Genomic DNA, 27,606 nt, shown 5'->3' with positions numbered 1-27,606 from the left:
CTATTGCCCATTTACATGGATTTGAAAAATGACGTGTTGAGTAATGTGCATTGTCCCTGTTAAGTAAGTAAGTAAGTAAATAAATAGGGCGTTAACACAAGGTTAGAATATGGAGATAAGAGGACTGCCTGATAGCAAACGATATGCAATGCATTTAGCTGTGCAGCCTTTCAACCAAATTCTCCCCTTATGAAAGCCCCAGTCCTTAAACCAAGTGTAAACCAAATGGGTAGCCCCCCGTCACAGAAAGCCAAATTGCCTATTAAAGATGAAAGTGTGCTCAGTTCCCCAATGCCCCAAGCCATCACCACCTTAATCATTCCCCTGCTAAACAGCCCTAATGGCTGCCATATTGCCACTGTTTATCAGTAAACACTGATGGAAGAGTGCCCGCTTCAACAGTTGTTGATTTTGTCTGTCCGTATGGAGTACCAGCCGAGGAGCCAGAACACTGTCTGCTGCTCAATCTCCCAGAACTGAACACAGGGCCGGCCAATTAACACAAAATATAGCAAGACCCACATTTACTGTACAACCAATAAACATGTTAATCCCACTTATGTCAGTTAATCTATCCGTCCATCCATCCACCTACCTACCTACCTACCTACCTACCTACCTACCTACCTACCTACCTACCTACCTACGGTAATGGTTATTTTAGAATGCCAAACCGATCTAACTAATTCATCTATGTACAGTACTGTATCTATTTGTATCTGGGCCATTGAATGTTATAGCTTTACATTTCATTCCAACTGTTCCAAAGTCTATTTCTACTACACTGTTCTCTTTTGGGCTGATCCAGCAATACCAATGATGTCATGAGTGTAACAAACCTGTATATCCTCGTAGGGACAATATATCTATCTATCATCATTTATTTATTTTTATCACTGAATGACACCCCCAAAAATATTTTTGAGGGGCGCGTCATATGTGTCTGAACAAATCGGCTATTATGTCCTAACGCAAACATTAAATGCCATTGACAATGAAGGGAAAATGTACTGCATGTACACGAGCAAATCGGAGAACCAATCACATTTACAGATTTTGTCCCCACACGTCTCATATTTGCCATTGACAATGAAAGGAGAAATTAGGTCATAAATTATGTCCGTCAAATATGACGTACATTTGTGGCAACATTAAATGCCGAAGGGAAAAATGTCGTCCGAGCAAATCGGTAAACCAATCACATAAATTCAGTTGTTCATGAGATGATGTATGCATTGATGATGTATATTGTATAATGATATTACTCCTACAGATTTTGACCAATAATCAGACAAATCAGTACACATTATCTATTTAGTCAACACGGATCTGTCTGATTTTCATTATTCCATCCTGATTGGCTAAGAGGCTTACAAAGGATTGGTCCGTTTGGAACAAAATGCCTCAAATCATGAACGCAGCGTGCGATTTTCGTGACATTTTGCACGCACACGAAATCCCACACTTTCACCTATTTCCACCAGCAGGTTGATTTTGCAGAGCACATCTTTGGAACAAAGTGCTTCAAATCATGAACACAGCGTCAGATTGCAGTGAAAGGCCTAAGAAGAAATGCCACCCTTTTCAAATTGGCCTATTATAGCACCACCAGGAGGCGACAATAACATACCTGACCTGGCGGACCTGTGCTCCGAGGAACACGTTTTCTAGTTTAAACCATAATAATTGCTCATTTTATATTCAATGAATATATACTCGACGTACACAAACAGAATTATACTTTGTTGTACAATGGTGACGTACACAAACACCGATATACCATGAATGCAGCGTCCGATCTACTGTACCCCAAATTTGAATCACATATTGAGAGGCGGCTAAACAACACAGAGCCAAAAGAGATTTCACTGAGATAGGGAGCAGCACAGACAACATTTGTAGCATCACTGTCAGTTGCTGAACGTGATTTCTTTCACCAAATTTGGTACAAATGGTCTTATGAGTCATGTGACAATGAGCATCAAACAAATGTTTTGATATTCCAGGTATTCCATTGCCTCTTTTTGGCTGTTGTAAACAAGTGTATGCTTTATCATGGTGTCGTCCACAGTAACAGTTTTTGTATTGGCCTGTGCTTTCGTTTGAAATGTACCCATTCTACTGTTAATACAGTTTCAATCAATCAGTCAATTAAAATAAACTGTGGGCAAAGAAGAAGAAACGCCATAGGCCTATGTTATGAATTCAACATCATTCTGGTGATCGAATCAACGTCAAGTGGGAATGTTCATGGCCATGCCCATGATAGAGCGCAGCTCCAAAAGTACTGTGAATTCTGGTCATAGGTCTGGTCAAAAGTTGCCCCATATGGCGTAGAAATATCCCCTCCTGAAAACAGTTTGGACATACGAGGTTTCCACCCGACAATGTTGGTATGTTGGTATATGCCGTGCAAGATTCAAACTAAAATTATTTGGCTGAAAATACATTAGGCCAATTTGTCAGAGAGAAAAAGAAACTGCAAAACTTTTTTATCTGATATTTTTTATTTATTATTATTTCTTTATTTTTTTCAAGCTAAACTAATTTATTGCGTAATTTTGCCTTCATTTGATCCTTATAAGTCAATGGCTGTCCATAAAGACAGCCTTAGTTTTAAGATGCTTTTGGGAAGCCCAGAGTAGATTGATTTTCCTCTGTCTCTTTTTCCAGCCGCCTCTTATCGATCCTAATCAAATATGTATCATGTCCTCAAGCCTTGGCCACAGCCAAGATGGAGGATTCACATAACAACCAGGCAGATTGGACGACAAGGTGGAAACTATAGTGCCACGCTGGAAAAGGAATGCAAATAATGAGGCTCTTTGTGTCTCACTGCAGACCCGTACTGTATCTTCATTTTATCCTCAACCTGTGGGATGAGGCCAACTCGTGGCCTGTGAGGATATTGCAAGTGGGCCCCCAAATAATTGGCAAACATGATACTATAATTACATTAATATAATGTTTAAAATAAATAATGTTGAGTGCCACTACTCGAGCAATAACGCATTATGACAGCGATTATAACACATAGTATAACATCTTCTAAATAATGCGCCACGTCTCTGCGTACGTGTGTGCGTGCGTGCGTACGTGTGTGTACGGTTGTAATACACGTAACTCGAGAACCGTTTGACCAACCGACTTCACATTCGACACACACCGGCTTCCACACCACACAGGGAGTGCAGTATCAGGTATCGAGTCGGTCGGAACCACGGTTCTCCAGAACCACCACAAAAGGCTCTGGTCAGGCTCTGCCAGTGGGCCTAATGAGGCCAACTCCTTACACCTGTGCAATTCCCAGCCTCTGCCTCAGCCAATTGAGGCTCAACTAATCAGGCTCTGCCAGTGGGCCAAATGTATTGGCAAGTACACTTTTCAGTTTGCAGTCTTCACACACAGGCACATACACAGATCTCCATGTGGGACACCGGCTGACAGTTAAAACGGGTGCTATGACAACGTATATCATTAGGTTCCCAAATTGCATCGTTCCCAAGTATGCCGGTGGCCGACTGCGACAGGCACGTACAGGTCTAGTCATTATAATGAATGAACAAATATGACCATTATAATGTACAAACCTCCTTACCAAATAAATGTCTGAGAGTGTCCAGCAATTATGAAGTATTATAAAACTATGGCCTTATAAGTTATTATAAAAAGCTTTATAGCCTATATATTGTTATGATTATTGTTATAAATCCTTGAGTATTTATGAGTGCTTATAATGGTAATTATACAGCATTATAATAGGGCCGATTTTAATGCATTGTGTGTTTATAATGTTCTTCATCATAGGAAGTGTTACCAATATGGTCATATGAGATGTATACAACATATATACTGAACCCTCAACATCCTTACTAAAAGGGTCTTGTCTTCTCCTCTCCCAATTCCCCAAACTCCCATTCACATACAGTATAGCACTCATATGTTGCAAATGCACAAAACGCATTCTTCAGCTGCATGTTCTCATAATTCTCTCTGGCAGCACTGTGATGAATGCATATACAGCTATTGATTTTTTTTTAACTTAGCTTTTTTTTCTGAACTAAACACTCCAGACACCCCCAACACTTGCACATGGAAATAACTCAATCACTCACTCACTCACTCACTCACTCACTATTCACAACTCACTATTCACTACTCAGCTATTTTCACAATTTCTGAAAAATGTTGCTCCATTTCCTTACAATTAACCGTTTTTCCTTTTAGGACATACAAGGTTTTGCATCAGACGGCAATGATATGGAAATAAACACCGGGCACTGACTGACTTTCCCCTCAGCTTTCCTGCGGCCGCGCGTGCGGGTGTGTGTGTGTGTGTGTGTGTGTGTGTGTGTGTGAATGGCCGGTGAACCGGGGGTGTAGAGAGAAAGAGGAGGGTCAGCATTTCACTGGCTGCTGATGTCTGTAGGGAGGCAGCGAAATGATGGGCTGTGTTGTTTCATAGGGCTTCACTGCAGAATGGGTGGAGTAGTGTGCACAACACACACACACACACACACAACTTCTCTGTTGCTATGTGGATGCATGCAGGGATCATACTCCTTGAGCCATGACCCATTTTCCAGCACCCCCCCAACAATCGGGATGTGATGTTTGTATTCGTGCGTGTGTGTGCGTAACAGATGAAAATGAGAGGAAAGCGATGGGGAGGAGAGAGAGAGGGAGGATGAAGAAAGGAACGGAAGGCAAAAGAGGAGAGGAAAAAAAGGCGAGGGAAGAGAGGGTGGAGGACGTGCGAGTCGACGTGACTGTTTACCACAAGGGAAAAAAAGGGGGCCTTGTATGTGCCTCGCCCACTCCTTCTCATCTGTTCCTCTCCTCTCCTCTCCGCCGGTTAAAGAGCTTATTTCTACCACTCTGCCCTCCTTTCAAGGTTAGCCTGACTTTGGGCGTGTTGAATTTACAACCCTGTCGCTGTGGGCTGCCTCTGGGTGCCCCTCGCTGTCAATCTCAGTGACAAACGGAAGGGGTGGCACATCGCTGGCATGATAAATGTCTACTGTGGTGGATGATACCGTACACCCAGATCCTCCAGCAACGTTTCCTTAATCCTTCACGCCCCGTATAGCGCTTGACTGGGTCAGCTTGGAGCCGTGCATGGCGGAATCAGCACCAAAAACTTCAATTAGCTTCAATAACCGCTCATTAGCGCCACCCACAGGAGAAAGATAAAATAATAACAACGTGCGCACGCACACGCACACACACACACACACACACACACACACACACACTTTGGAAGGGGCCCACATATTGTGGCAGGAAATTATAGCTAGAGATTTTCTTCCTGATGTCCTACCTCTTGGATGTGCCAATTTGCATAGAGCAAAAAAAAAAAAAGGAAACACGTCCGGCAAGGAGCAGCAAATTGACTGGGGCATTTTGCCAAGTGAGTTATGCAACAAAACCAGAAGCAAGCAAGCATGGGAATATGATGGTCAAGGAGAGGAGAGGAGAGGAGCTCACTAATCACCCTGGCTGAAAAAACTGTAATAGGTCACCATCAATCCTTAATGCTAATGGTACACACACATGCAAGCACACGCACACGCACACGCACACACACACACACACACACACACACACACACACACACACACACACACACACACACACACACACACACACACACCATCTCTTTGACTCTCTCACTATTATTCTCACTAATAATAATATGATGGGTGAAACTTATACAGTAATCTGCGTCCACACGTTAGTGTTTCCCTATTGTGTCACAGTGTGACCATTATAGGGACTGAAGGATGAGAGAGATAGAAACAGCATGAGAGATAGAGAGAGAGAGAGAGGGAGGTGGAGAGAGAGGCTGAGAGATACAATTGAAAAAGAGTAAATGAATGACAAAACACAATTAAAACGCACGCACACACGCAGGCACACAGGTGTGATTTTTTTTTAAAGTTGCTTCTTCTATTAATAGCTATTGAGACGAGGCTCCTAATTGGTAAACTCGTCAGGCTATACTATTTGTCCCTTTGTCTTTATGTGTAGATTAAATGACAACCATTTGAGAGAGGGGTGGACTTCAATTGAATATTCCTTGAGAAGAGAGAGGCCCTAAGACATGCCCTTTATTAGTCAACTAAAGTGTTTTCCTAGCTCGTCCACCGCTATGGCAGTAGCAATAGTTCAGCACAGGCCACCATAGATTTGTTCTATTTTTTTAGAAGAGAGTTGTAAGATTTGTCTTCAATGATGATTATAATGTTATCAATTTAAGCCCCTTTAAAAATAAGTTAAAAACGTCCTTGGCCTGGAGGCACTTTGTGAAAAATAAGTCAAATCAGCAGCATTCAGTATAAACTAATAAAGTGCCTTAAAGGACATGCAGTTCCGTGATTGCTGGTATTCTCTTTTTAGAGATTTATTGAAAAGCGATTTTTTTAACCAACCAACCAAAACATCTTTGTAGTGTATTTAAATTTGAAATTCTCGACTGTAATGAGGTTACCAAAAATAGCAAATTATTTAGTCTTAAAGGTTTCATGACATTCAATTTCATTTATTTTTTTCGTTTTTCTTTTAGGTTTTATGACCTCAATTACCCCACACAACCTGAACTTTGAACATTCAGTGGATTTTCTGTGATCTGGGGTTTTCTCTGTGTTCTGAAGCCATTTGAGCTACAATGAAAACAGGCTAAATCCATCAACAGTGACATCTGCTGGCAAATTGTTATGTCTTATATGGGATTTGTGGACTCAAATCAGATCGAAATGTTGTACCTACTGTACTTGTTGTAATACATTTCCGGGAGCTAATAGACAGTGTGAGAATTATCTCCTTCCTAACTGTAGTATCATGAAATAGGCCCATCAGGCGTCAGCGTCAGGCCCATCATGCGTCAGCAATGATAGGCTATGTTCATTTACAATTGTGTAAATTGGGGGGGTATTTGCCCACCAACCAAATGTTGGTGGGCAAATCGAAAGTAGAGCGTTCTTCCGGGTCCTTCAAACGCCACTAAACAACTTCCAATGAAATGACCAGTGGGGGGTGGAGCTGTCCGCTCTCTAGATTATATATAACTCTATGGTTCAAAAGCCACATGCTTTCCACAGGAGATGGGTTCATGTACATAGCACAATCTACTGGGAGGAAAGCATCTCTCTGACCTCTCTCTAAAAGCAGATCACAAACCACCAAATCATCAAACAAAGCCAAACTTTTACCACTGAACCCAACGCACGCACGTCACATGCACGCACAAAAGATAAACAAAAGGATAACAAGCAGGCCAGATGCATTATGCCCACCATATAAAAGATGGGCAGCATCTCCTCATCTCCACATCCTACCCCCCACCTCCTCCTCGTCCCCTCTCCTGTTTTTTCCCTGTGTCTTTCATCTCTCTATTAGCTCTGTCAATTGTTTATCAAAAGCGGGCGTAAGAGACGAGCAGTAGCCGAGCATTTGAAAGCCGTCGTGCTGCGAGAGGTCCATTTGAAAATGCATGACAGGTTAATGGTATGTTAGTGGCAACATTAGGGAGCGGAGAGCTCGCCGGCCTGCACTCATTCACATTGAAAACAGGCCGCTTCAAATGCCTACTAAGCAGTTCTTTATTCAGAGCGGTAATTCATATTGTAATTAACTTTTCAATCACAGCTTATTAATGAAGACAGGACCTAGTCTGTAATTATGCATCTATTTTTTACCCCGATGTGAATCGCACGTCGCAGGATATTCATGATTTTATGAGATGTTATTTCCACATGCTTTCCTCTCTGCTTGCTTGGAATCGTTTTAAGATGTTAGATTTACAATATTAATAAAACAAATTACACAGTATGTTAGTGTATATGCCTATACACTGCGTAGCATTGACATCCATAAAAAGATTCCTCATTGTGAGTCCACGCTGCATCGAGCCCACTGGTTCTCAACATTTTTGTCCAAATGTATGTTACTAGAATTTCGTGCGCGCTACGCGCGCACTCATCCCAGAGCGACTTTGCCACGCACTATGGGAAGAAATAAATGGCGGGAGTTGACTCCACATGTGGTAACGAATGGGTTATTGGAAATGTACCATTGTTTTGTCCTGAATATTTCCACAGCCTAAGTACTAAAGGATTGTGACTGTGGGACAGACATACAGTCTGACATACAATAGGCTACACGTGTGCACAGTGAATAAACAATGACCTATATGCCCAGAGTTCTTAAATTAACATAGTTGGATTTTAACAGAAAGACAATGCCATAAATCAGTCAAAGTAAGTGACAGACTCAACAGTAGCACACAGCATGCAAGGCAGCGATGCATGCATGCAAACATGTTTGTCCAGCTGAGATTTAGTGTCTCCATCTCTCTGTGGAAGAGGTTGCACATGACCTGTACGGCCACACTGAGGCGCTCCAACACAAACACAGACACAAAACAACACCACGCTGTTTGTCCAGTTGACCCAAATCAACACCAATACCTAGCCTGTTTGTCCAAAACACAGTATCTGCTGGCCACGTGTCTACTTCGCCACAACCTAATGTTAGTAACAAATGTAGGGGAGAGCCGCCAAGGTTGTAACGCTTCACGGTTGTAACATGGACGTTATATCTTGATTGGTCAACGCCACCATGACGCCATCGCGTCAGTATGTGTACAGCAACGTACTCTACGTGGCCAGGAGTTTGAAGTTTGAAGTGTTTACCTTCAAAATGCGTCTAATTTTACACCTGGAGTATATGTGTGGTACAATTTTTGTCTTTGGTGTTGGTGAATAAAAATCCACATGGATGTGTTCATGCTTATGTTCTTCATTAGTTTGCATCGTGTTTAGACGGAATTCACGTTCATTCTGGTCTGTAAGCAACTGCAAAGAAAACTTGCAAAAGCGGGTCATTTGTAACATGTGTTACAAATGGTCCGCTTCCATTCAATGCCATTATATGTAATATTTACATATTTGACATATTGGCCAATATTATATGTTCTGAAATGGTATTGTATCGTGTAGTGTATTCTGAAATTAGTTTAGGGTTGTATAACGTTGTACAACTCAATCAATCAAACGTTTGTTTAATCAATGTATTGCCCCATTGAAAAAAAAGAAATGGCCAAACTGGTACTGGTACACCCGATACTATTTAATATTTCCCTTATGTTTGATACATTTTCTTATCACATCCATGGTATAAAAACAATGCTAAGGAGTTGCTTCAATGAAATGTAATTGCTTTAAGCTGAGAACGATATGTTTAATGGTGTTTTTTAGCGTTGTTACATTTATCATGCATGCCGTTACAATTGATCCGATATGCGCAGCAAATGTAACACTGAAACAGCGTCCACGTTCGGTTGAATAACTCCCGACCTGTTTTATCAAAAAAATAACTTGAAGTGGTTTATGGTAGCTGACATGTGTAGGTCCGTTGCCTGAAAATATTACATGTGTAGCTAAACGGATCTCTGAGTAAAAGAATGAAACGTGCAAAATGTTACATCCTTGGCGGCTCTCCCCTATTAGTTTACTCACAGCACAGCACCGTCACTCCTGTCAGTTATTTCGTCCTAATAACTTGAAGTGGTTTATGGTAGCTGACATGTGTAGGTCCGTTGCCTGGAAATATTACATGTGTAGCTAAAGGGATCTCTGAGTAAAAAAATGGAACGTGCAAAATATGTTCTAAAATTGTATTGTATTGTGTAGTGTATTCTAAAATTAGTTTAGGGTTGTATAACGTTGTACAACTCAATCAATCAAACGTTTGTTTAATCAATGTATTGCCCCATTGAAAAAAAAGAAATGGCCAAACTGGTACACCCGATCCTATTTAATATTTCCCTTATGTTTGATACATTATCTTATCACATCCATGGTATGAAAACAATGCTAAGGAGTTGCTTCAATGAAATGTAATAGCTTTAAGGTGAAAACGATATGTTTAATGGTGTTTTTTAGCGTTGTTACATTTATCATGCATGCCGTTACAATTATTCCGATATGCGCAGCAAATGTAACACTGAAACAGCGTCCACGTTCGGTTTAATAACTCCCGAGCTGTTGTGTGTATTGCGTGGTGAAAAGGCCGTGTGTTTGTGTTGTAAACAACTCATGTTATGTCTGCGCACACTGTATGTTGCTATGGCTGCTGACGTTAGCATGTGTGCTATCAGGCAAAAGCTGAGATAGATATGCAACTACTACTGGGGAAAATGCCAAACAAAACACAACACCTAATTTCGGAATGTTATTGTGACCTATTGAGCACAATCAGACCATCATGATTTGCTTGCTGGACCTATAATTAATTTATTAGCATTAAATGTCCACTCGCCCATCCAAAAGAAAAGCAAGATGGCTGCGACAGATTGTGAGCGCGACGGACTACGGAGGCCAGGAGGAGCAGAGCTGGTGACGTAAGAGGCAGGCAGTGTTGCCAGGTTTGCGAATTGTAAGCGAGTTGCAGTGTATGCAAGTAGCGTGGTTAAATTCCTTGTTTCTCGGCGTGTTGTGGCACCCGTTTATCTGCTGGCTCGATCGTGATTTTCATAAAAGTAATATTTGCAGATTAAATAAGAAACTTGAACGGCTAAAAAATAGGCTATGTCAGTTCGGGGAGGGTGGCGAATTTATTTTGCATATAGAGATGTGTGGTAAAAGTGTGGTTCGGTCGGAGATAGAGCATGAAGAATGAGTATGGGTACACCTTTTCACTTGTATATAAGATATTGTATGTTGTGGACCCCCCTGGATGTTCAGCTGCAGTAGCCAAATAATAAAAGGAAATATTTCTGATGATTATGTTATACAGTATATCTATTGCACTATTTTTGCAAGTGCACAAAGAAACCATCCGGGTTGCTGCACTGTGAGTTGAATAGACTGAGCATTGCTGCATTCCTCCTTACATTCTGATGAACAGTGAGGATGATGTGCGCTTGATGTTACTGTTCCCAACAAAAACCTGAGATTAATAATTTAGCATGGCTGTGGGATAGCTTTATTTCATGTCCACCGAGACCAGGTCTTCTTTCATGAACATTTTAAGAAGAAAGAGGGGGGCAGGGGGGAGAAAAAGAGATTCGGAAAAAGGAAAACTAGGCTGGGTCAAAGTGAGCAGAGTCCGCATTGTCAGGACCGTTGATAACCCCATGCTCTCTCTTTCGCTTTCTCTCTCTCTTCACTCTATCACACAGATACACACACAAATACAAAAGCACATGCAAGGGGTGTGTGCGCACAGTACACACAATCGCACACCATGTAGCCCTGGCATGCCGTCTTCATAACAGCGCGAGGTGCATTCTCTCATGCATCAAGAATCGACCATCAAATATTTATTGCCGACCAGCAGTGATTTTGACCGTGTGCTCATGCCTTTGACAGGCCTAGCCAGACAGTACGATCTATCAAAATGTAAGTGCATATTCTACAAACGGCCATTTTGGATAGGCAAAACAATAGATACCTTTTAGGCAGGATAACTTATCTTTTCAGTACAGAGGAATAATACTGTACACAAACTACTCCAGATGTTTTTATGTCCTATTTCACTGAACCTTTCTCCCTGACCTGCAACACAGTGTGGCAGGGCTTGCTAATTATCCAAAAACATATAGCAAAACCGATATTTAGAATATTAGATATTATAGTAACCGAATTATAACGAAGAAATCAGAAGCATGTTCATTTATTTCTTTTTTTCTTCTTGAAATTGCACAAATAATATAATCGACTAAATCAATTAGTCTGATTAACCACTTAATCCTGTATTATATTTCATTCATTGTACAAAGGTTGTGGACAGAAATAGAAAAATATTTGCTGATCTATAAGTGCCAGGCGTCGCTGTGTGACACGTTGCAAGCTTGCAGATCTGCTATTTTCATAATGATTCATTGTAATCGAGGCAACAGTTGAACACAATGGTGATATTGACTTGAAGTCATATTGCCGAGCCCTAAGGTGTGTTTTGAAACGGTGTGGTAGGCTGCCATAGCAACCAGGCTAGGTGGACCCTCACAAAGGCAATGTAAAATGAGAGGTGGAAGATTACTCTCCGCCTTCTCTTATAAAACCAAATTAAATCCACAATGCTAGAGCCCAGATTTGGCAACCGGCTGGACCAGTGGTTCTCAAACCTTTTCATGTGAAGGACCCCCAAATTGATATGCCCACGGACTCGGACCCCCATCTGAAAATGTTTTCTGCCAGGGACCCCCAGAAGAGAAGATTTATGTTTATAATGGGATCAGGATTTAAGCACAAAGTCACTTAGTTTCAGCCGTAGCAAAAATGGTAGCACTACGAAGGTTGCCACTGGAAAACATTAAATAAGTAAAGAATTATTCTTCATTATGCTTACACAGAATGTGATGTAACGATCCTTTCCTACCCTTTTAGGGCAAAACCTAATTAGAAACTTTTACTCAGAATATAGAGATGGGAGTCCGTATGTAAGGGATTATGAAGTGGGCAATATGAGAGTCTCCCATGACAAAAGCTTCAGTAAATTCAAGAAAAATAAACATTTCATTAAACCATCTATTCTTAGTAAAAACAAAACAGACCTTGCACTGTTACCCCTCTATAGACAGCTATGTGATGCCTATGACAGCGGCTCGGCTGTCATAGGCATCTAAACATATGTATTCACTCCTAAAAGTATAAAACTAATAAATAGAATACATGTGAAAAAATATATTTTGTAAAGGCATGAAATTGTTAGGATATTTCCAAGTTTACAAGCAATTAAAATCACGCAATTAAAAACAATGTTGCAAGTTAGATGCCATTTAAACAGTGTTTTGCATGAGCGCATACATGCAAGGATTTGCGCTGCCTGTGCTAGAATATTTTCATGACATGGAGAGACGTTGGAGACTACTGCAGCTGGAGAGTTAAGTCTCCCAACGTGGGTACTGTACTCTACCGCAGGCCCATGTCTTTCTGGAGTTATGTGCAATCTCCTCGTCTCATCCTCGTTTAAGGATAAACCTGACGTGTCGCTCGAATGCCAAAAGCGCCAAGCCATGAGCGCACGTGGAGACTGCATCCGCCATCGGGACTTTGGAGATCGGAGATAGGTAACCCAACCAGCCTACAGTACCACCACCAGTACCACAGACATTCATATAATTGACAGGACCATGCCGTGCACTGCAGCGAGCCTATCTAATATAGACTGTCATAAACATGCATGGTCACAGTGTCACGGACCACAGGCACAGTGACAGACAGGACAAACAGCAGCGTGTGTGTGGCTGTCACGGGCTGTGCGAGACCAAACTCATTCCAATGACATGTGAGCTATTTATTATTTAATTCATGGTTCACAGGTTCAGATTTTCGTTCACAAATATATCTTGTTGTATATTAAATGAATAAAGACTTATAATTTACAACTTTATATACAACTAACAACATACAGTGACAGTTGAGATCGCAAGTTGCGTATGCGCGCGCGCGTGTGTGTGTGTGTGTGGGGGGGGGGGGGGGGGTGTGAGGTGGGCAGCGAGGCGAGCAGGGGAAACTTTTTTATTGGCTTTCCATCATGTAACTACACAAGAATTCCAAAGGTCATCGGTAGATATAAAGGACTGGAAAGAAGTCAGAGGATTTGTAACCTATGTAATGAAGCCAGAATTGGAGATGAGTACCATGTTTTGTTGGAATGTAAGAATACTAGCATTATGAATTTCAGGCAAAAATACCTGCAAATTAATTTTTTTACCCACCCTTCTATGTTTAAATTAATTGCATTACTAAAATCTGAAAAACTAAAAGTAATCTATAAATTGGGTGCTTTTCTGATGTTCTTTCACTGTACAAATAGGGAAAGCCTTCCGATATGTCTATGTATATCGTGTAATGTATTGTATACTTTTGATTGTATACTTTTATGAATCTGTGCTCCAAACCATGTGATGATGAACTATGGTTTCCATACGTTGTTTTGTTGTATTGCAGTTGTTCATGTCGCAAAAACGAGGGCGAGGCTAGATTTCATAGGGAGTGCCAGATTGATTTCTGCCGTCACATTTATCAATGCTACAACCGAAATTACGCAAGGATCAGCTATTTACGATCACTTCATAAATGCCGTGCCGATCTGAGCGCGCTTCAAAACCCACACTCGAATTTAAGTCCGAATTTACACTCCATTGACACACACACACACACACACACACACACACACACACACACACACACAGACACACGCATGCGCACACAAAGTTAGACTATGGAGATAAGAGGTTTCAGCCCGAGAGCAAAGATATAATTATGTGTATGCCCCCTTATTCTCTCTTGCCATCCATTAGATGAGGCCACACATAAAGTACGTATATCTGACTGGCTGCCAGAGCGGAGAGTACCTCCAGTATACTGTGAGTAAATGAAGGCACTGGCATGGATCAGAGGACACATCTTCATGCTCGAGCAGACGCATTTAAAATGCCACCAAAAAAGCAGAAAAAAACACTGTCCGTCCCCAGATTCTAGCCCTCAGTCAAATGACATCAAGTGCTCACTTACAGGTCCCTGAACGAACCAACGAACGGCCACAGTATGGAGCTAAAAACCCAGCCAGCGGGCAGCGCAGGAAGCAATCAAAGAGATAAGCATCCCATTTAGTTTCAGTGAGGGGAGGGAGGGGGGAGAAAATGAAGTGAGTCCACACAGAAAAATATCTGATGTCTTTTCTTTCTTTTTCTTTTTTTTTGCATTATCATGCTGCGCAGTAGGTTTCATCTGCCAGAGGGTAAATAGGTCAATGATGAGGCTATGTAAACCATTCCACTTTACCCCTCAGAGAAGGCAAAATGGAAGTTGGTTGGGGTCGGTGTGGTGACGGTATAGGATTAGTGGTGGGTTGCGAGGGGTGGTGGAGGGGGGAGAGAGAGAGAGAGAGAGAGAGAGAGAGAGAAAGGAGAGGGAGAGAGAGAGGGGGCAAGGATGGACTATAAGCCCAGTGATTGGTTGTGACAGATATCAACATCCTGTGGCTAGTGAGAGGACACGGTCACACAGCCAGCCAGCGCGGCTGAGTCCCTGGTAATGGCTGATGATGACAGTAAGCAGGTAAAATGAGTCATAGAGGGAGAGAGGGACATAGGGAGAGAGAGAGAGAGAGAGACGGAGGGAGAGAGACGGAGGGAGAGAGAGAGGGAGGGAGAGAGCACAGTGTCCACAGGAGCACGTACAGCAGAGAAAGAGAACACAGTGAAATCTCAAGGGTTCATTCATTTAAATCTGAGAGTGGTACAACCAAATGGAACCTCAGTTTTGGTTCAATTTGTGCACTCTCTCAGAGTTACAAAATGGTCTGGATGAATCAACACTGGTGTATGTACTGTGTAGGGAGGCGGCTACTGAGGGGGAAGCTTGTCAAACATGCTGTAATAATCGCAGTTCTGCCGCCAAACACGTAGAGCATGAGAATTTTCAAAAACACAAAAAGTTCAAATATGTAAAGGAAATGCTCAGGGGTCTTACCTGAGTTGAGTGAGACTGTGTCTTTCTCCCATGATATGACAGTGACGTAGGCCTCCACGGAGGAGGGGATAATGCACTTGAAGACCGCCACATTGCCTCGCATGGCCTTCTGGTCAGCCACGCGCACTGTGTAGGGTTCTCGAGACACTGCCAAGGGCAAACCAGGAAGGAGAGAAAACTGACATTGCAAGCATTGCAAAAACCTAAATCTAAGCCCACAACTCGACAACATTTTGTTAAACAAATTAGATATTTTTTTATGTATGATGACGATACTATTGGTAAATATGATGATATATCGTATAGTATGTGATATATAATAATACATTATCATTTAGTAGTTAATGTATGTTTTGTTGAACAAATTTGATCTGCAAAGTAACTACTAACTAAACCTATCAAATAATTGTAGTGGAGTAAAAACTGGAGTCAAGCACGTTATTAAAAAAAATATATATATATTAAAAAAATATATATATACTGTATCATCAAATCAATGAACCAGTTAAGCCCCATTGTATCACCTCTGTCAGGTGGAACCCTCATATGTTCAAATTCAAGTTTCATCGAAAAGTTAATCTGCTACTTTTGATACTTTTGTGTAATGTTGAAATACTTTCATATGATCAAGTAGGGTGTATGTTTTATTGATTGTATGATCATGTAGGGTGTTTATTTATGGTGTTTATTTATGAAAAAGAAAAAAAAACACAAAACACAAAAAGTTTGAATATATAAGAAGTTTCTGCCCGACAGCCACAAATGACATTTTTGCAATGGATTAAATTGATTGGTCTGTTTCACCCCTCTACTGAATGCTCCAGCGGTTACTAACCTGCCTTGATGTGCACATCCTGGCTACTAGACTACTACTGAATGCTCCAGCGGTTACTAACCTGCCTTGATGTGCACATCCTGGCTACTAGACTACTACTGAATGCTCCAACGGTTACTAACCTGCCTTGATGTGCACATCCTGGCTACTACACTACTACTGAATGCTCCAACGGTTACTAACCTGCCTTGATGTGCACATCCTGGCTACTAGACTACTACTGAATGCTCCAACGGTTACTAACCTGCCTTGATGTGCACATCCTGGCTACTAGACTACTACTGAATGCTCCAACGGTTACTAACCTGCCTTGATGTGCACATCCTGGCTGCGGATCTTTCCTGTGGGGTTCTCGGCAGTGCAGTAGTAGGTGTTGTCGTGGATCAGCTTGCTGAAGCTGGAGGGCAGGAAGTTGAAGATCTGCAGCGTGCCATTGGGGTGGACGTGGCGGATGCCCGGCACGTCGTAGATCTCCTCGCCCGTCGCCAGGTACCAGCGCAGCGAGGCGGGCGGCGCGCCCGCGGCCGGACAGGGCACCGAGGTCCCTGTGGTGCTGGCGAACACTACCTCTTGCAGAGATGCATTGACGAAGTACAGGCTGGAATGTAGGTCTTCACTAAAAACTGCACAAGGGAGGAGAGAGAAGTAGAGGTGGTCACCGTCATGACATTGGATGATGACAAATTGGCAATGGGCTCTATTCAGCACAGCAGCCATTTTGGAAATAACTCTTCCTACTTCCGAGCCTCGTCCAAATTCCTTCACTGGTGTTACCAATGTTACTATTTAAGGCTCTGTTCCATTCTGGTCAAACAGAGTGGAGGTGCTGCTATTGTGCATGTTGGCTCACTGGAAACACTCTGCTACACCGGGGGGTCTCAAAGCTATCTATTCTACGTCCGAGCATAGACATGGTAACACCCCGTCTGCCTCTGATTGGCCTACCGACACTGCCAGCCTTACCAGACTTTCCTCCGAGGTGGATTATGCTGGATAGTCTGTCGCGAGGTTTCTCCGCGGTGGGAAATAAATAAATAAATAATACAAGTACGATAATACAAGGAATGACAGCTTGGCACGCACGACAGTAACTTTTATGTTTGGTAGAAGAGGCAAACTAATATATTGTTTATGCTGTTTATTTTACATGTGTACACTGTAGCGTACAGTGTATACTTGAAACATTATTGTACTGTAAAAAGGTCTCTTTTCCCTTGATCTTTATCTTTTTTAGTATAATAGTATTAGTTTACTATAATTAGATTAATACACAATAATCAACACTAACACTTTAATTTAGAACACACCCAAATCAAATCATACAAATACGTGTTCAATCAATCATTCAATCAAAACAAACGGCATAAACAATATTAGTTTTCCTCTTCTACAAAAATAAAAGTTACAAGCTGTCATTATCTTGTACGTATTATTTCCCACCACAGAGTAACCTCACGTCTCGGAGGACAGTCTGGTGGGACCATTGGGGCAAGACGGGCAGTGTCGGTAGGCCAATCACAGGCAGGCGGGGCGTTACCATGTCTATGCTCGGACATAGAATAGATATACGCGGTCTCAAAGTGTCTTTATAAGTTCCAAATGGCCCTGTAACCCATACGGGTGTGTAACTGGCTAACCCAGTTATGGGGGTCCTTGAGGTTAAAAAGAGGCCCGGAAGTAGGAGTTACTTTCTAAATGAAATGGCTGCTGTGCTGCCTGTATACTGTACAAGTGGTACATAGAGCCTATTGTCGTACAAATTATTGCAATTAATGATTTACAGATCATAAACTTCCAAAGTTTCAGAGACCTTGCCATCGGCATTTCAGTTAAACATCTGAATTTTCCAGCAGACAATGGGGGGGATTTGGCGAATGTGAAACGGTATCAGGTGTAAATTGGCCTCTTTTTCACACTAAATCAGGCAAAACAAAGGGGGGGGTATTGAATATTGGAACAGAATTAATTTCTGATTGACTTTTAGGCTTTGTAAACAAATATTGGGTATGACATCAATGTTGCAAACGTTTAACAATTTTTGAAAATGTATAAAAAAAAAGAGTTTTTGAAATATTTAGCCACCCAAAACGGAGACGCCAGGTAAAAAGAGCACAATTATTGTGTATTTTTTTCTCCATATTTTAACTTTTTCATAAATCAATGCAATCAATCATACTGCTGCTGTACAGCATCACACAAAAGGATAAAAAGAGCTAAAGTAGCAGATTTACAAGCTCAGTTTTTTTTATGGTGTGAGTTGATCAAATACAGGAATGCAACACAGAAAAGAAAAGAAATGTTTTGCAGATAAAGGATTCGTTACCAAAACAAATGCAAGTCTGCAGTTTGAAAAAGGCAAGAAGTTGACACATTAACAGACTGGCTAGGTCTTTTTAAGGTATTTTAGAAATGATTTTCAGGTCATGAAGGTTATACTACAGTCTATAGTGATGCTGAGTTTATCTTAAAAATAATTTAGCAATAAGAACTCTTCATGTGTGCTCCCCTCCATGGGAGCACAGCAACATTAAATCAACATAAAGGGTCATCAATTATGAAATAAGGTCAGTTGCCTTGCAGAAAAAAAGCCTTGATTATGCTCCAATGCTTTGATTGGAGTGAGCATCACACGGTTACAGAGAATGATGTTAAATGCATCTGTGTGCGGGAGCACTCTCCAGAGGGATGGCGGGTGAGACATGACAACGTGGGACCAATTAGCTCCGGCAGGCTCACTAGTAATTGCTACCTACGCGTTTGATTTCTGAGTGATGCGGCCAGAGGATGATGGTCTTGTGGCTACACGCACAGTACAGTACAGCACGGCTCACCGTCTCAGCCATTCGTGTGTGTGTGTGTGTGTGTGTGTGGGGTAGTATAGTATACTGTATTGTGTTTATGCGTCACTTATATTTTGGATATTTTATATTTTTGTTTCCAAAGTTTTGATTCCCCAGTGGTCTAATAGGTCGCCAGCAACATGAGAAACAGCACTGTTATAAAATAGCACAAGCTTATAGATGACAAATCTTGTGTTATTGGGCGGGGGGTTAAGAAGCAACGTGTTGCATGCAGCTCTCCGTAGGCTTATTGGGCGGGGGGTTAAGAAGCAACGTGTTGCATGCAGCTCTCCGTAGGCTTATTGGGCGGGGGGTTAAGAAGCAACGTGTTGCATGCAGCTCTCCGTAGGCTTCTGAAGGACACAGAGGCTTTGCCGTATAGATGTCTTACGCCCGATTCATCTTACATCTTATTATGGAAAAATATTATTATCCAGTCAGGGTGAAGTGTTGACAATAAAGAATTCAAGCATAAAAGAAAAACCCAATCTGTCAATGTGGCAACCCTGGTCATTGCCGTGTTGACAATGTAGCTTAGCACACAACCGCTAGGAGGATGTAGCAGCCTGCTGGCGTCATGTTTAAAAGTATTTTGCGCAATTTATGTCCCCGAATGTATGGATATGGACTTATGGCTCCATCACTGCCTCTTTCTTTAGTAGAAGTAGAAATTTAACGTGTTGCTGAGTGTTTACCGTCCGCGCGCGCGCGCACACACACACACCGCCTCCTGGCCTGAGGGGGTTGGAAAAATCCCGGTCACTGTGAAGGCCGTAGTACTGTAAATATGACATGAATATGAATGCAAAGTAGTGGTCCATGTGTGGACAGTAGGCATGCCGCGGTTTACCGAATTTCGGTAATACCGCAGGAACAGCCACGGTGTTGATACCGTGAGATTTCCGAGCATACGGTATTTTAATACAGCGTCGGTGGGCAGCGCATGCTGCGCATATGCAAAGCAACTCCACTCGCACACTAAGGCAAAACATTTATTTTCACCACACAGCTGAGCTGCAGTAGATTGAAAAGTTGCTTCCTACCTTTGAGTTAGTGTTGCTGAAAGACACCCAGATCCAATTGTATATTCCATATTTCCATATGTACTATAAGAGTGAACTAGTGTCAACAAACACGGAGGCACACAGTGACAGTTGTGAGCATGCGCAGATTGCACTACCAGCTGCTACAGCACAGGGTACGCCATTAAAACGGCCATTAGGGGGAGCCATAGTACAGTGAAATACAGTGGGGAATATCTATTGATTCATTTATTGAATACTTTATTGGCAGAAATGTAATCAGTATAGGGTACAAATACAAAGGGATCACTGAAAGAAGTCCTTGCTGTCTTGTTTCCATTCGGTCCTGGGCCAGGGACGAATGGAACAAGACAGCAAGGACTTCTTTCAGTGATCCCTTTGTATTTGTACCCTATTTCAATCAATTCATAATCATGAATAAGATGAATAAGATATGTAGGCCTGCAGGTTGGGGAACAAAGAAGGGCTTATAAGGAGGTGGGGGTAGTAGTCTAGACATAGGTGGGGGGGGGGGGGTTATATAAATACCGTGGAATACCGAGGTATAGATTATCAATACCGGCACCGTACTGTACTGTAAAATCTCATACCGTGGCATGCCTAGTGGACAGGCTAGCTGTCGCTGCTGTGCATGGTGAGATGTGTGCAAACCGTGTAGTTTAGCAGGAGAAGACGACCAAAGGATGCAACACGCACACACACAGTCAGCGGCGCCAAATTGTATAGGGCACATTTTGTTGTGTTGCGGCGGTAGCTAGAGGAAGCATGCCAGTGGGGTAACGGTGAGAACGGTGGCCTGTGATGCAAGTGTCGCTAAGGGACGGAGGTGCGAGGTTAATTCACTAATAAATTCATTATTAATCATTAATGTGTCAAATGGGAAAAAGTCAAAAAGGGCTCCGTTAAGACCTCCATATAATTATGGTCCATGCATGTGTGAAAAGTGGGAGTGATTCGTGCAGTTAATGATGAAAACGCGCTGTCAGTGACATTCATACATTGTTAGAATTGATAGATGAGCTACTTTCTGTCAAGAAATTCTCTGAAGGTGATTATTTTTCTAAGTGTTGGAGTTTGGAAGCACTCGTTTTTATTAACGGGTCACGCTGCTGCCTCATGCATTATGTGCAAATGAGAAACAGGTGGTACGCAGGACCGTCGGCGTTCAGTGACTTCGACGAGTGCTTCCAAACTCCAACACTTAGAAAAAGAATCACCTGCAGAGAATATCTTGACAGAAAGTAGTGTCTACAACATGTCTACGGTGGATTTTTATGAAACAAAAGCTTGGCAGATTGAAAGAGAATAATTCAAGCTTGTAGTAGATCACAAAAGCAAATTGGAGTGCAACTCTAGATTCATCCCAAAATAAAAAAATCTAGAGTTGCAAATTGCGGCTATATTGTAGATAATGTATAATAAGTGCAGGTATAATTGACCTTGAGACTGACCTTTTTTGTCACACTTTAGGCCCTGATCCTAGTGACTCTGCTCCCATGTGCCTTCCACATGGGTTGTGTTCAATAGTCATAGGTAAATATCATAATTTTGTTTGTATACAATCTGTTTTGTACTGTGTATTAATGTCTGATTTGATTATTTTGTTGAATATACATCTTGGGGGAAATCCTTGTCGCAGTCCATTTATTGTCACCTTTGTATTGAGAATCTGTTGTGTTTTAGGTTGATGTGAACATTTAAATGGTCTGAGTGAATTAACGCTCTTAAATCAAAATCCAGGCCACACTAGATTAGTACTATTTCTAGATGCATTTGATGTATTACCGTGTGTTGTCCTTGCTTAGTCGCTCTGGATTAATAGTCTCTGCTAAATGCCTAAATTGTAACATTTCTATTATAGGTGCCACGCATTGAAAATAGCAGACCTATGAGCTTGTGGGTCTGCTATTTTAAACGTGTGACACCGTCACGCAACAGCATCAACTCGGGCTGCAGTGTCACCAGGCCACCGGCAGCCGGGCTGCGTCATGGGACCCTCCCCAGGGGAGAAAACATTTTAGCACTTCATAAATTCCTAACAAGGTTTCAGATCGCAACCGTTTCCAGCCCTTTTCTCTGCTTGAGCAGTTTCAAAAGCCTAATGTGTACTGCATGTACGCTGTTGTGACTTTCTGCAAGAGACCGCGCGATGAGGCATAACCTACCAATACGAAGCACGTTAACATTCATACGAACAATATAACACTCAGGTATAAAATTCACAATTTAGATATTTAGGAGACGCTCTTATCCAGAGCGACTTCAAATAATAATCACATACATAGAATGCAGACAGACAGTGTAGTGCTTTGTGAAACTACGATAAAAGGTATACCATAAACCTAGCATCTGTCTAAACAATCTAAATAACAATCTGTACATTGAAACTACAGTATAGGGTACCAGGTAAACAATGAGGATTGGGGCTTGGCACATTTTTTGCCCCCCCCCCCCTCAGTGATTGCCCAACGCACAGTGCGTACATGTGTGTAATATGCCTACCAGCGGTAGAGGTCTTGGTGGACATGCATGGGGCCTTAAGTGCTATATGGGGTGAGGTGGAGTCTGAAGACATAGTCTGAAGGTGTCATTTGATATTAGGAGAGGAGAAAATCATTCTTTGTTTACCTGGCCTGCCTGTCCCTGTTTTTCTGTTTGTCTGTCTAAGCATTCATCAATCCAGTGTCTCGGTCAATCTGTCAATCGGTCAATTTGATCAGAGCTGGTATGGGCAGCGAGGTTGTGAGGACAGGAGATGCTCCGTGTCTGTTAGTGCCTTAATGAGCAGCAGCGTAGCGGCGCTTGTTCACATTAACTCTAATTCACACTTGGTCATGAGAGGAAAATAAATTATTTCTGGGCAGGCGACACACAGCGCTGTATGTGGAAGCGTGAATTAGGCTACAGACGAGACCGAACCTTGCCCAGATGACAGCTAGCTCTCTGGTCACATACTGTACACACCAGACACCACGGGAATGACTCATAGTGCCTGCATGTGGTTGCTGTCGGGCAGAAACCTCTTATCTCAATATTTAAACTTGTTTTTTCATAAATTAACGCCCTACTTGATCATGCTACAGCGTCACACAAAAGCCTCAAAAGTAGCCAATCCACAGTATATCTGTTACTTTTGCTATATTTTAATCCTGATAAGTAACAGTTTTGGACATATGAGGTTTCCACACGACAGACGATGTAAACCACACAGAACAGTGAAAGCAATAGGCTTTTTTGCATGGGTTTTAAATCCTCTTAGCAGCATTGAATTGTACTTTCCTGTGCTTTTTTCTGCAAACTGTTAATACAGTAGTAGCCTAATCAATCAATCACACACACACACACACACACACACACACACACACACACACACACACACACACACACACACACACACACACACACACACACACACACACACACACACACAGGGGAATCCTGAGATAAAAACGTCTGACATCAGGGGCCTCCCATTAGACCCAGCCATTTAGGGATAAATGCAAATCTGCTGCTCCCATTCCACCTCTCTGCCATCCTACTGTTCATTACAGGTGATTTATAGTTAGCGGTGTGCCTGTGTCACACATTGAAAAGAACTGATCTACAAGGTAGCCAAATGCATCTCACGGTTTCATTACACCAGCGTCACCAGAGCAGTGGTTCTCAAACTTTTGTGTCATGATCCCCAAATTTTGGCCGCGGACCCCCCATCTAAAAATGTTTGGTGCCAGGGACCCCCAGAAGAGAATATTTGTGTAAATAATAATAATAATAATCCTAACATTTTCAATATAACTATAAAAATAGCAGATAATTTTGAATAGCCAATATATCATATCAATGGATAAAGTGGTTATGTATTTTGCTGGGGACCCCCTGGAACTTTCTGCTTTCTTTCGTTTTAGGGATTTTAGCATTGGCTAAATACATCTTATTTTTTTAAACAAAATATTATGGCGATTTCTTTACTATTATTTACTATAATCCTACTAGAACCCATGGAAATTACATCTGGCCACAGAAGATCACAGGATCTACTGAATGTGAAGGTATGGTACTAGGGGGTTATACTGTGTGTCAGTTTGTTACCTCCCCCTCCACATTCAATAGATCCTGTGACCTTTTGTAGCCAGATGTAATTTATTTCATGATGTGTGTCATACTGTTTAATATTTTCTGATACAGTAAATCTTATTCATCTGACAGCAGACTAAAAAAAATCTTAGTCTTGAGAAATGTTTGCTAAAGGATCATTCATTCAATAGCATGCATACAGTACATTCACTCGTTACAAAGGAAAGCAATATAATACAATAAACGTTGTGCAGGTGTGAGTTCCTTTTAACCACATGAACTATACAGTAGCTTACTAGCTTCTCTCTGTCCTTGGGCGAAAAGCAGATCTACATTATAAGCTCAAAACATGTTGTGTTGAGCTTTTAGAAAAACCATTTGGAGTTGAGGGAAAAAATTAGCCCTGGGGGACACCGGGAAACTATATTATGATTTCTGTGAGAAATATGTACATATGTACATACACAATTCATATATTGTTGCCGTCAGGCAAAAACCTCTCATCTACATATTTTAACTTTTTGTGTTTTTTCGTAAAAGAATGTCCTAACTGATCACACATAAAGCTTCAAAAGTAGCAGCTCAAAACTCAAAACGCGGCTTGTTTTGATTTTGATTGATTGATTGATTTTGACATTTTTAAATTTAAATCCTGAAAAGTAACTGTTTCCACCTGACAGACGATATCAGTGATTAATAATAATAATAATACATTAATTAATGGTATACTATATGTCAACAGTTAGCTATATAATATACGTATTATGCAATCAGTGTTTGCATTTGGGTTAGGGTCAGTCACTTTCAATTCACTTAACTTCTAGATGTAAAATGGCAGTGATCCAGATTTTCAAGTGGTAAATCCAGTCGTAAAGGATGGATATTGAGAAATCCCAGTTGAACCGCCAGATGAAATGAAAAGTGAAATAACCCCCATCACTGATGTGAACATTTACAGCAATACTTTCAGTGTGCTGGCCTCTCAACTTTACAACTCACTGCAGACTATGAATGCTACATAGGAAGGCTGTTTCATCATAACTTGGCATTTATCGCTGGAATGGGAAGAAGGGCTTTGCAGAAAAACAGACTTTGAATGAAGTGGATTCTGTGAAAAGTGTGTATATAGTTGCTGTCAGGCAGAAACCTCTTATATCTCCATATTCTAACTTGTGTTTTTTTTCATAAAGTAACACCCCACTTCCAACCATATTACAGTCACACAAAAAAAATCAAAAGATCAGATCTACAATCTGGAAAGGTGGGCCAAAGCGACGCGCTTGTAGATCTGCTAGTTTAGCTAGTATTGTTTTATTTGAAACCTGAAAAGTAGTGCATTTTAACAGCGGGAGAACAACGGCGAGCGACACATGAATTTCATTGGCTATCGCCTAATCTGCCTATTTTCAGGCAACGTTCCTCCATCCACTTTTCGACTATCGCCTGTTCACCTGCTATCGCTGCCGTTCGCCGGTAGTTGCCGGGTCTCATAGGCAAATAATGCACTTCCGGAAAGTTCGTCTGGCTGTCGCCCGCTGTTCATTACAGTTCAGTTTTGGACATTTTCCATCCAACAGAGACGATATGCTAGTACTATGGGGTTCCTTTAAGATGTTGGTTTTGTGGTTGTTGATTTTGGACATTATTATGCTGGGTCTTTTCAAATGGAATTGGTTATTGTGCTATATATGTGTTACGTTGGAGTGTGGCAAGCGGCAGGGGCAGCGAAAATAATACATCAAAAGCCATATTAAATTCCAATTCTTTCTCTTCCCCAGCTGGTGCAGGGAATATCAATGTTCCCTGTGTTCTGTTGATAATACAGAGCAGAGCTATGGGTGGGGTGGGGTCAGTGGTGGGAAAAGTACTCCCATGTTTTATTTAAGTTAAAAGTGTCAATACTGCCATATAGAAATACTCTAGTTACAATTAAGTCCAGTATTAAAAAAGTACTCATTATGCAGAATGTCCCGTTTTAAGTTTTAAAATGTATAAAAATATTTTGAAAATAGCTGATCTACAAGCTCACAATGTGTCACATCGCGACGCATTTGGGGGCGGCGGTTTTGCACAAAAAAACACTCCTTGGGATAAAAACAGTCATAGCCGTCATCAAAGTGATGAGGTCAGCACATTTGCACATTTTTAAAAGCCTGTTCAGTTGAATACTTCAATACCGTAGTTTAACTCAAGCAGAAATGTGACAGAGCAACTTTCACTTGTAGTGGAGTAATATTTGATCAGGAGTACCAAAACTTTCACTCAAGTCTTGGAGTTGAGTACTTCCTCCACTGATATTCATTCATGGTTATATGTGGATCAAGGAAAAGAACAATAAAGCATGCACATCCACTCACAAAAAAACATGAACATGAAGTAACAAAGGAAAGAAAGTAACAATAGGATATCTGCACACTGATAGGATATCTGCACACTGATTTCGATACTCCCACAGTGAAATGTATGAATGAATACATTTCACTGAGGTAGCATGGAGAAAAGCCTGTGATTATCCATTCTCTTGTTCTACAATTGTTTTGTTTTATTTTATCAGGCACCTGTTGACATTTCGGTTGTGTGAATTATCTTGGACTGCATATGATCAAAATCATGTGTTACGTTACATTCAAGAAAATAGTGTTTGTTTCATATTTGAGTTTGAAATATGGTGGTGATCATTTGAGAACTTCCAGACCCACATGAACACGCCCATGATGCCGGCCCGGTTCTGGCGAGCTTCCCGTGTCCGAAACGGTTGAGAAATGACAGTGTGGGGGTTCCTGGGGGGTCCCCGGAACATCCAGACCCCCAGGAACGGGCCCAGGGGGCCGGGTCGGTTCCGGTGAGCCACCCTGTGTCCGAAACAGTTGAGAAATGACAGAGTTACAGAGGGGGTCCCTGTACTGTACTGTACTGTACTGTACTGTCACACCAGAAACCATCATACAGTTAATATGTGTGTGTGTGTGTGTGTGTGTGTGTGTGTGTGTGTGTGTGTGTGTGTGTGTGTGTGTGTGTGTGTGTGTGTGTGTGTGTGTTAGGCTGCGCAACAGTGACACTTGGTTGTGACAAACAACCTATTTTCGTGCTCGGACAGATATTTCCGTGCTCGGACAGACCCAGCCAGCTAGCCAGCCAGCCACGGACAGACCCAGAGACACACAAAGCTCCGTAATGAAGTGGTTGCACCACTTAAAAAACCATTATCTGGCATGTAGACGCTATGGTGATGTGATGTCTAACATCAAGACAGGGTGAGATAAAGAAAACTGAAACTATTGTGTAACCCAGACAGACATCTACACACCTGTTCCCAATTCAATGTAATTCAT

At 41.7% G+C, this 27,606-nt stretch overlaps 1 protein-coding gene across 1 annotated transcript in view; it reads right to left on the bottom strand.

Moving 5' to 3' along the window:
- Positions 1-27,606, bottom strand: part of dscamb (Down syndrome cell adhesion molecule b) — a gene marked incomplete at its 3' end in the record, with an annotated part of 192,844 nt that overhangs the window by 144,070 nt on the left and 21,168 nt on the right. The window contains exons 2-3 of the mRNA XM_080772257.1: positions 16,623-16,940; positions 15,483-15,629 (exon numbers count right to left, since the gene is read on the bottom strand). Coding sequence (XP_080628383.1) covers positions 15,483-15,629; positions 16,623-16,940 — 465 coding nt within the window. The remainder of the gene's footprint in view (positions 1-15,482; positions 15,630-16,622; positions 16,941-27,606) is intronic.

The sequence above is a fragment of the Protomyctophum bolini genome (genome assembly GCF_963924005.1).
Source record: "Protomyctophum bolini genome assembly, chromosome: 9".
Taxonomy (NCBI): domain Eukaryota; kingdom Metazoa; phylum Chordata; class Actinopteri; order Myctophiformes; family Myctophidae; genus Protomyctophum; species Protomyctophum bolini.
This window is presented reverse-complemented; position numbering and strand designations above follow the sequence as displayed.